Source organism: Myotis daubentonii, chromosome 13 (genome assembly GCF_963259705.1).
Source record: "Myotis daubentonii chromosome 13, mMyoDau2.1, whole genome shotgun sequence".
Taxonomy (NCBI): Eukaryota; Metazoa; Chordata; class Mammalia; order Chiroptera; family Vespertilionidae; genus Myotis; species Myotis daubentonii.
In genome coordinates this window covers 27,444,691-27,453,856 of record NC_081852.1, presented here as the reverse complement: position 1 = coordinate 27,453,856, position 9,166 = coordinate 27,444,691, and the positions used below count along the sequence as shown (strand labels likewise).

Genomic DNA, 9,166 nt, shown 5'->3' with positions numbered 1-9,166 from the left:
CCATTGGCTTTAGAAAGCTTTAATTTGAAGAATCTCTGGTATAGTTCAACTGTAACAGTTGCTTTGAAAAATGTAAATTTGTTCCAACATGATTAATATGTAGAGAACAATTTGAACATAAGAATTTTGCATTTGCTTAAGGAGCAATTTTGTCTGCAAGAAAAACTTCATGCAGAAAACTGCACCACCTTAATCCTCATGGTGGTGCTGAGACACACCCATCTACATCTGGTGTTACAACTTTCTAATTTCAGACAACCCTCCTTCCACCACTTCTCAGTCTGTCACAAGCTGCAGTCCTGATGCCCACGTCCAGAGCAAATGTCAAGGTAAAGTGTCATATTTATTTGTAGTGCTAATCCATTGCTTAAACATGTAACATGTAAAACCACTATTGTTTTGTTTTTGTTTTTAATGCATTACTGATAATTTTTCAATGTTGGGCCCAAACCCTGGCTTGTCCCCCTTTAAGTGCTCTGGTGTTTATTGGACTCTGCATAGTGCAGTGATTTTTTTAGGAACCAACTTAAAAAAAAGGGCAGCGTATACCTTTTCCTTCCCCAAAAGGTATAGGCTGGCTTTTCCCCTTTATACCTGGAAAAAGTTTGCTAACACAATATTAAAAGTTTCTGTTCAACATAATTAGTTTCTGCAGAAAGTTAATTATAGTTATTATGTTACTATAATTACATAATTATTAAAAAATTTGGGTAAAGAGTTCCCCATATATGCCACAAATGGTTACCCATTTCCAAAAACCTAGAGGACACAAATATATTAGGTTGGCTAAAATTTCATTTGACTAAGAAAAGCACCTCAAGCTATCAGTGTCTCTAAATCAGTGGTTCTCAACCTTCCTCATGCCGCGACCCTTTAATACAGTTCCTCATGTTGTGGTGACCCCCAACCATAAAATTATTTTCATTGCTAATTCATAACTAATTTTTCTACTGTTATGAATCGTAATGTAAATATCTGATATGCAGGATGTATTTTCATTGTTACAAATTGAACATAATTAAAGCACAGTGATTAATCACAAAAACTATGTAATTATATATGTGTTTTCCGATGGTCTTAGGCGACCCCTGTGATAGAGTCCTTCGACCCCCAAAGGGGTCGCGACCCACAGGTTGAGAACCGCTGCTCTAGATGCTGATGTAAAAATAATTTGCGCTCTTCATAGAGTATAATATACCTATGACCTACCCTGTAAGCCGTCGGTTGAACTTGATCCTGGATAGGGATTTGTCTACTTCACATTCCTTCACCTTTCATAATCCTCACCATGCTGGCAGGGGACTTTCCTGACTCTCCTTCGGAAAGGAGTAAGTCCCCAATAGTTCCAGCAGCTCCTCCCCTTCCTCTCCGCTAGGGCCAGAGTTGAAGAGTGAGTTATTTTGTAAGTCACTTTCGAAAGTGTTGGAAGTCTCAAACAGCTGAGTCCATGGAAAAGGTCTAGAAGGCAATTTAAATATGTCCACAACATTTGTTGTCCCGTTTTTTTTCTATTCCTTGAAGGGTTGTACAAATACTGCCTCTCTGAAGCCTTCCCTAACCACAGGCAGTATGTATGCATTACATTCTCTCTGTATTTTGTATATACTGGTTGCATAGTATTTATCAATCCAGAGGTTTCTTTTTATTTTATATTTTTATTGATTTTTAGAGAGAGGAAGGAAGAGGGAGGGAGGGAGAGATAGAAACATCAATGATGAGAATCAGCCTCCTGCAGACACCCCCCCCTCACCCCCCCGGGAATCGAGCCCGCAACCTGGGCATGTGCCCTTGACCGGAATCGAACCCAGGACCCCTTTAGTCCGCAGGCTTATGCTCTATCCACCGAACCAAACCAGCTAGGGCAATCCAGAGGTTTCTGAGGGAAATCTCGTCACCAATGAAAACATAAATGTTGAAGAAATTGTAGAAAGGTAGATGTGTCCTGCAATGATAATCCATATTGTAAGTCTCATGCTTTGTGAGGCATATGGCTGGTGCAGTGATCCCTGCGTGCCCTTTGTCATCAACTCCTACTGACTAAACCTGCATGACCTCCCTTGGTCCTATGCTGTTTTCCCTCTGTTCTGTACTAGTTTGAAAGGACCTGTGTGTCAGTTACCATCCTCACCATGCCGGCAGGGGACTTTCTGACTCTCCTTGGGAAAGGAGTCAGTCCCCTTCCGTTTTGCACTTCATTTCGTATTTGTTCACTGAACCAGCTGTTCAAATCTTTCTTCATCTCTCTAATCTGGAGTCATAGTCTAGGGGGCAGGAAAGCAGTGACCCACACATCCTTGCTATATACCTTCTTTGACCCCAGGGCCAGGTGCCTTTTCACAGACCAGATACAGGAGATAGGCAATCCTCCAGTGTTAGCTGCAGCTGGTTGGCTCACTTACAGAGAAATGTGTGCAGCTGAAATCAGCTGTGAAACACTCCCCACTCAAGAAAGGGAGCTCACTTTGTATGCAGCCAGTGACCCCGAGCTTGCCAACATTCTGTTTTTATTTCAGACACTGCTTTCATGAAAAGAGCCGGATTGCTGTGAGAGCCAAAGCACTTCGTATACTACTAAGTTCCTGTATCTTCGATACGGTTTCAAGGTGTAACTATCGAGGTGTCATAGCTTTTGTAGTAAGGAGAAGTCTGAGTCTGAATCTCGGGGGCAGACCTGTGGCCTATGGCTTTGTATCCTGGCCACTGGCTATGCCCGATTCATAGTGCATAGTACACTGAATAGCTGTAGAATGCTGATTAAGCCATTCTTTTTCCTCCCCCGGCTGACAGTCCTGATCTGGTATGAGAGCGCCTCTGTGATAGGTTGGTGTTGAGAAATAGAACATTCTGAATCCATGACTGTAGATGTACACACACAGCGAAGTAAAGCTATGAGACCAACCTCTGAAGCTCACTAATCTTACCCAGATAACGTTAACAGGAAACTAGATGATTTTTATGGGTGCTATGATCCCAAAATGTGGCAGAAATGTATTTAGACATATAATTTTTTATTTTTTTAAAAAATATTTTTATTGATTTCAGAGAGGAAGGGAGGGGATGGCTCCTGCACGCCCCCTACTGGGGTCCTACAACTAAGGTATGTGCCCTGACAAGGAATCGAACCACGATCTCCTGGTTCATAGTTTGGCACTCAACTACTGAGCCATGCCGGCCAGGCAAGTTGGGGCATATTTTGAAAAGTGGTATAAAAAAAGTGAAAAACTGGAAACTTTCGAAAACACTCAGTGATGAGAGGTGGAGGGCTGCACACATGAACACACTCCTTTCTGCTTCCGTACACCTGTGTCACCTGCACACTAGCTGTAGAAAATGGTGAAAGAAATAGCTGTTTTGGAGGTCAAACCCAATGCCATCCAGGAAAAGTGAAAAAGACACAGGAAAATGGCTTTGAAGTCCCACCCTGATAAGAATCCAAATGGAGAGTTTAAACAAGATTTCCCAAGCTCAGAAAGTATCTTCTGATGCAAAGAAAAGTGAATTATATGACAGAAGAGATCATTAAAAGGTGGAACAACATGGACATCTTTGATACGCTTTTTGGAGAGAAAGAAGAGGTAGAAAACAAATGTGCATCAGCTCTCAGTAATCTTAGATTTATTCAAAGGTGCAGCTAAAAAACTAGCTCTGCAAAGAATGTGGTCTGTAAATGTGAAGGCTGAGATGGTAAGAAAGGAGTAGAGTGCTGTCCCTATTGCAAGGTACTGAAATGTAAATGAAAATTCATGGCATACGACCTGGAATGTTCAGCAAATTTAGTTTGTGTGCCAAGACCATGGGGGAATGGATTAAGTCCTGAAGATAAATGCAAAAGCTACAATGTAAGGATAATAGGTCAACAGAAAATTCTAAAAGCTCTTATTGACAAAGGCATGAAAGATGGCCAGAGGATGAGATTATATGGTTAAGGAGACCAAGAACTAGGACTGGAGCCAGAAGGTATCAGTTTTAGATTAGGACTATGCCGTTTTCCCTCAACAAGACTGACCTTTTCATGTCTGTGGAAGTACTGTGTGGCTTCCAAACCAAGCAGTAATTATCAGCTCTCATACAGGTCAGCCTGTCAAGTGTGGAGATATCTGGTGTGTGCCACAAGAAAAGGTCATGTAACCATTCAATTTAAGGTAAACTTTCCTGAGGATGGCTCTCTCCTGATAAACATTCTTTGCTGGAAAACCTCCCTGAGAGGAAAGAAGTAGAAGAAACTAATGAGCCCTAGCTGGTTTGGCTCAGTGGATGGAGCGTTGGCCTGCGGACCAAAGGGTCCCAGGTTCAATTCCGGTCAGGGGTACATGCCTGGGTTGTGGGCTCAATCCCCAGTGTGTGACATGCAGGAGGCAGCTGTTCAATGATTCTCATCACTGATGTTTCTTTCGCTCTCTCCCTCTCTGAAATCAATAAAAATATATATTAAACTAGAAATCAATAAAAATATATTTTTAAAAAAGACTAATGAAATGGACCAGGTAGAACTGGTGAACTTTGATCCAAATCAAGAAAGGTAGCACCATTACAAGGGAAAAGCATCTGAAGATGATCAGCGTCAGACCTCTTAAAGGGCCAGTGAATAACACTCAAAGCTGGCATTTCATTACAGTAATGTGAGTGGATGACTATAATTATACTCACTACTTGCTGTTGTTTTCAATAGGCAAATACAGGAGTGTTTTGTTTTTTGAATTATTTAAATTCCCACTTTGTTTTTACTTATCTAAGTTTTTTTGTTAATAATGGAAGATGTTTTTTCCATTGATTTTAGAGAGTGGAAGGTAGGGAAGGGGAGAGGGAAAGAGAAACATCAATATGAAACACACATCCATTGGTTGCCCATGGCATGCAGGACTGAACCCATAACCCAGGTACGTGCAGTACCTTTGACCAGAATCGTCAAACCCATGACCCTTCAGTTCATGGGCCGGTGCTCTAACCACTGATCATGCCAGCCAGGGCTACAGTAGTGTTTTAAGTGAAATGAAGAATAAACTAAACATTTTCTTCCCATGCCTTTCTTAGGTCATACCTTGAGTTGTGTACATGCAATAGCTTAAATGCTAGTTACCTGTATTTACTTCTATGTATGAACCTTAATTATTAAGCTCCTAGAGGCCCGGTGCACAGATTTGTGAACCAGTGGGGTCCTTTGGCCTGGCCTGTGCCCTCTAGCAATCTGGGACCCCTCGGGAGATGTTGGACTGCCGGTTTTGGCCCAATCACCGCAGGCCAGGCTGAGGGACCCCAACGGTACACAAATCTGTGCACTGGGCCTCTAGTATGCATATAAGATCTTTGGTTAATCTCTTCCCGCCCTCCCCCTTACCCACTTACCTCTGAGATTCATCTGTCTGTTCCATGTTTCCATGCCTACGCGTTGTCCACCTCCTGGTGGTTATTGCGTGTCATAGCTGTAGAACGGTCACTTAGGCTTTTATATATATAGAACTAAAATATATATTTAACTGGCAATTGAAGAACCCATTTTATAGAGCAGTGTTGAGCTGTATAGTTGCATTACGTGGGATTCATTGTAATGCCTCTGCTTTATTCTATTGCCTCAATTGTTAGTTGAGAATGCATACTGTATAACTTAGCCTGTGGTATCAGTGACAGAAGTAACTTTCTAAACAAGAGGTTTATCAAGATACGCTGTTTCTTGCCCTAGCTGGTTTGGCTCAGCGGACAGAGCATCGGCCTGTGGACTGAAGGGTCCCAGATTTGATTCCAGTCAAGGGCACATGCCTGGGTTGTGGGCTTGATCCCCAGTAGGGGGCGTGCAGGAGGCAGCTGATCAATGATTCCCTGTTATCATTGATGTTTCTCTCTCTCCCTTCCTCTCTGAAATCAATAAAAATGTAAAAAAAAAAAAAAAAGATATGCTGTTTCTTGAGGGCTTGCAGCACTGTTTTTTTAGGTGTTGCAACCTTAAACCATTTAGTTTGTGCTCCAAAGTAAATGTAATATGTTGGTAGAATAGCAAATTATGATGAATAGCTTTAAAGTAATGTTCAAAAGCTTAAAAATAATGTTTAAAAGCTTAAATTGGACATCAGAATCCATTCTTGGAAAGTATGAATGTTTCCTTAATATACTGATCACAAAGCAAAAAAAAAAAAAAAAAAAAAAAAAAAAAAGTTTATAAAAGGTTGACATCCTCAGCCCATTTCCTCCCCTACCAAGTAGTTGTCATCCATCCCATTCACCTTGTGCCAGGTGGGACATTACTGTGACATGTGATTGCCCCATTCCTGGCTGAACGTTGCCTGGAGTGGAGGGCGGTGTAATAGCCTACTGGGAGCTAAAAGTTGGTGGACATACGAGGATAAAAACTAAGCAACCTGCAAGGTAACAATGTGGGTTTACCACTTTTTTCTTTTAAAGTACGTACTTTCCAGTTGGGAAGACAAGGCTGTCGGAGACTTGACTTGGGGTGAACACAATGCATTGTACAGGTGTGTTGTAGAATTGTGCACCTGAAACCTGTATAATTTGCTAACCACTGTCACCCCCAATAAATCCAATAAAAAGGGAAAAAAAGGAAAGGCTGTCCCTTAATATTCTGCTGGTGCCAGTGGAGAGCTACATATTTCCAATAAAACCCAAATAGGACTATGTGAAACTCAAGCAACTAAGTGATTAATAGTCACCTATTAAAATCAAGACTCCAAATCAAAGCAAGTTATCAGGGTCAAACAGTAAGTAGAATTATATTCTATCCAGTGAACTGACTTCAGGCTCTTCTAATCGCCAACAGTTACTGGCAGCAATCTCTGCTATGAAACTTATATTTGAAATTGCATACTTTTGCCCTGGTCAGTGTGAGTCAGTTGGTTGGGTGTTATCTTATGTATTAAGAGATTACTGGATTCCAATGCGGGGTGTGCAGAAGGCAGCCTATCGATGTTTTGTTCACACATGGATGTTTATCTCTTGCTCCCTCTTTTCCTCTCTAAAAATTGTAAAAGAAAAAGTTGCATACTCCTATAATCATAGCTTTTAAAATTCATTTATGGTTTTTTTTAAATAAGTGTGTTATAAGTAAATGATAGAGTTACCTGTATTCCTGTTTTGTTGGGACAAGTAAAGCTGAGGCACTAGTTTCTAGAGGCCCAGGGCCCAAAATTCATGCACCGGAGGGGGTGGTGGTGGTTTGTCCTTCAGCCCAGCCTGTGACCTCTTACAATCTGGGACCCCTTAGGGTATATAGCAGTGTGCCAAGTGGCAGGTGGCCAGGGAGGAGCCAGAACTGGGGCTAGGCACTGCGACACTTGCGCTCATTCTGGCCCACTGTGCCTGCTGCCGCTGCTCAGTAGTGCTGCTGTGGGGTCGGGAGAGCCTCCTGCCACCGTAGCTGCGCTCACCTGCCGTGAGCCCGGCTTCTGGCTGAGCGGTGCTCCCCCTGTGGGAGCACACTGACCACCACGGGGCAGCTCCTGCATTGAGTGTCTGCCCCCTGGTGGTCAGTGTGTATCATAGCAACTGGTTGACCGGTCATTCCACTGTAATGGTTGCTTAGGCTTTTATATTTATAGATAGCCAACAGAGTTGGAAGAAAGCTGGAAAAAAGCTTACAAGGATAAAAGGTAAGGGGGAAATGTTTTAGAAAAGACTATCACAAGAAAATGTTGTTAATCACCTTGATGAGGAAGAAGCAAGCCAGTTTTTGATAAAGTCCTTTTAATGGAAAATGTAAAACCCCTTTCAACTTCAATGTACAAAGCCATATGTAACACTTGCACTTAACAAATAAAAGCAAGCCAATGTTTTAAAAAAATACATCATTAAATGTATATATGTATATATTTACATAGCATATTAAGTTTAATATTTAGCTTTAAAAGTCACATAAATTTTACCAAAATGAGACAATTTTAAATAAATTACACCTTTTGAAAATGTTTAATTGTACAGTCAAGAACTTCAACAAAATATTGAAGTGTCTGTATTTAGTATCTGCTTTATATACTTTATATTTTACAATTTTTACAATTATTTGGCAGTAATTTTCTGATTATGACATGAATGCTGTGCGATTCAGCAATTTCCCAAATGCAGGCAATAGCTGGTGTTTGTGTCCTATTCTCACAGTAACTGTCTCAAATGTAGTGAAAAATATCAGTTATTTTAGTAAACTGTACAAGGTCACATTTACACTTGATCAACAATATAGCATAGAATTTTGTATTTTTTTCCAAAAATAAATACATCATTTTAAATCTGGCATTTTCACAAACATCATATACACTATAATACAAAAACAGCTATGAAGTGCTGCTTTTTAAATGTAGCTTGTTTTAATAACTAACATTGAATCATAGGAGCTGTGACTTATGCTATACCGCTGTGATGTCAGTAACAAGTAATTACTACAAAGAGAATTTCTTGGCACTGATGGTTTTATGAAGCTTAAGTCAGTGTGCATACATATCATCGTTCAAGAGCAAGTAATCCCACTTCAATGGCCTAAAAACAGCAAACTGGAACACACCTAATTTTCTTCCATATCCTCTGCTTCATCTTCATGTATTTTCAAAGCTCTTACCACTTCCTTGACTGCATGATACAAGATGTTTTTAACCTGAAACAGATGTTTTGGAATTATGCTAGGATTTCTACTCCAGCTGGAGATAAATTAACAAATATTAACTGCTATATTAAAATAATTTTTAATGGAAAGCCAAATTCAAGGAAAATAAATGTCAAAGTTAAAAAATGTCCAAGTTAACAGCTTCTGGTTGTTAAACCAAAAGTTAAAATCAGGGCCACTAAAAGTTGTACAGTTACGTGCATAGTGGGGTTAATATCTTTCATCGTTATCCGAATGTGAAAAACTAGGCCATGACGGCCTAAGCTGTTATGCATGTATTAATATTTCTGAATATAAAAAGTCTGCAGAACAGAAGCTAGTCAGAAAATTAATCTCTTACCTGTAATTTATCATCATAATTGATTTCATCCTTCAAAAGTCTCAGTTCCTGTGTTAAATGAAATGATTGTACGAGATGTTCTGGAGACACAAAGTCTTCAGTTACCTGAATACAGCTGTGAAAATTCTGGACCTATCCCCAAAACAAAAGCAGTAAAATGTAAATTTTAGGAAGTGAGGATAGAGAAAAGCGAAGTTGTCTATTAATAATAAACGCAAAGGACAATT

The 9,166-nt window shown here is 40.3% G+C and overlaps 1 protein-coding gene and 1 pseudogene across 9 annotated transcripts in view; one reads left to right on the top strand and one right to left on the bottom strand.

Moving 5' to 3' along the window:
• Positions 1 to 3,064: 3,064 nt before the first annotated feature.
• LOC132214927 (dnaJ homolog subfamily A member 1-like) lies at positions 3,065 to 6,021 on the top strand (annotated as a pseudogene).
• Positions 6,022 to 7,672: 1,651 nt separating this feature from the next.
• JMJD1C (jumonji domain containing 1C) overlaps positions 7,673 to 9,166 on the bottom strand; it is a 260,540-nt gene continuing 259,046 nt past the window's right edge. For all 9 annotated transcript variants that reach the window (XM_059662587.1, XM_059662585.1, XM_059662586.1 and 6 more), the window contains 2 exons: positions 8,940 to 9,071; positions 7,673 to 8,590 (listed from right to left, as the gene is read on the bottom strand). In XM_059662587.1, coding sequence (XP_059518570.1) covers positions 8,501 to 8,590; positions 8,940 to 9,071 — 222 coding nt within the window. In that variant the 3' untranslated portion in view covers positions 7,673 to 8,500. The remainder of the gene's footprint in view (positions 8,591 to 8,939; positions 9,072 to 9,166) is intronic.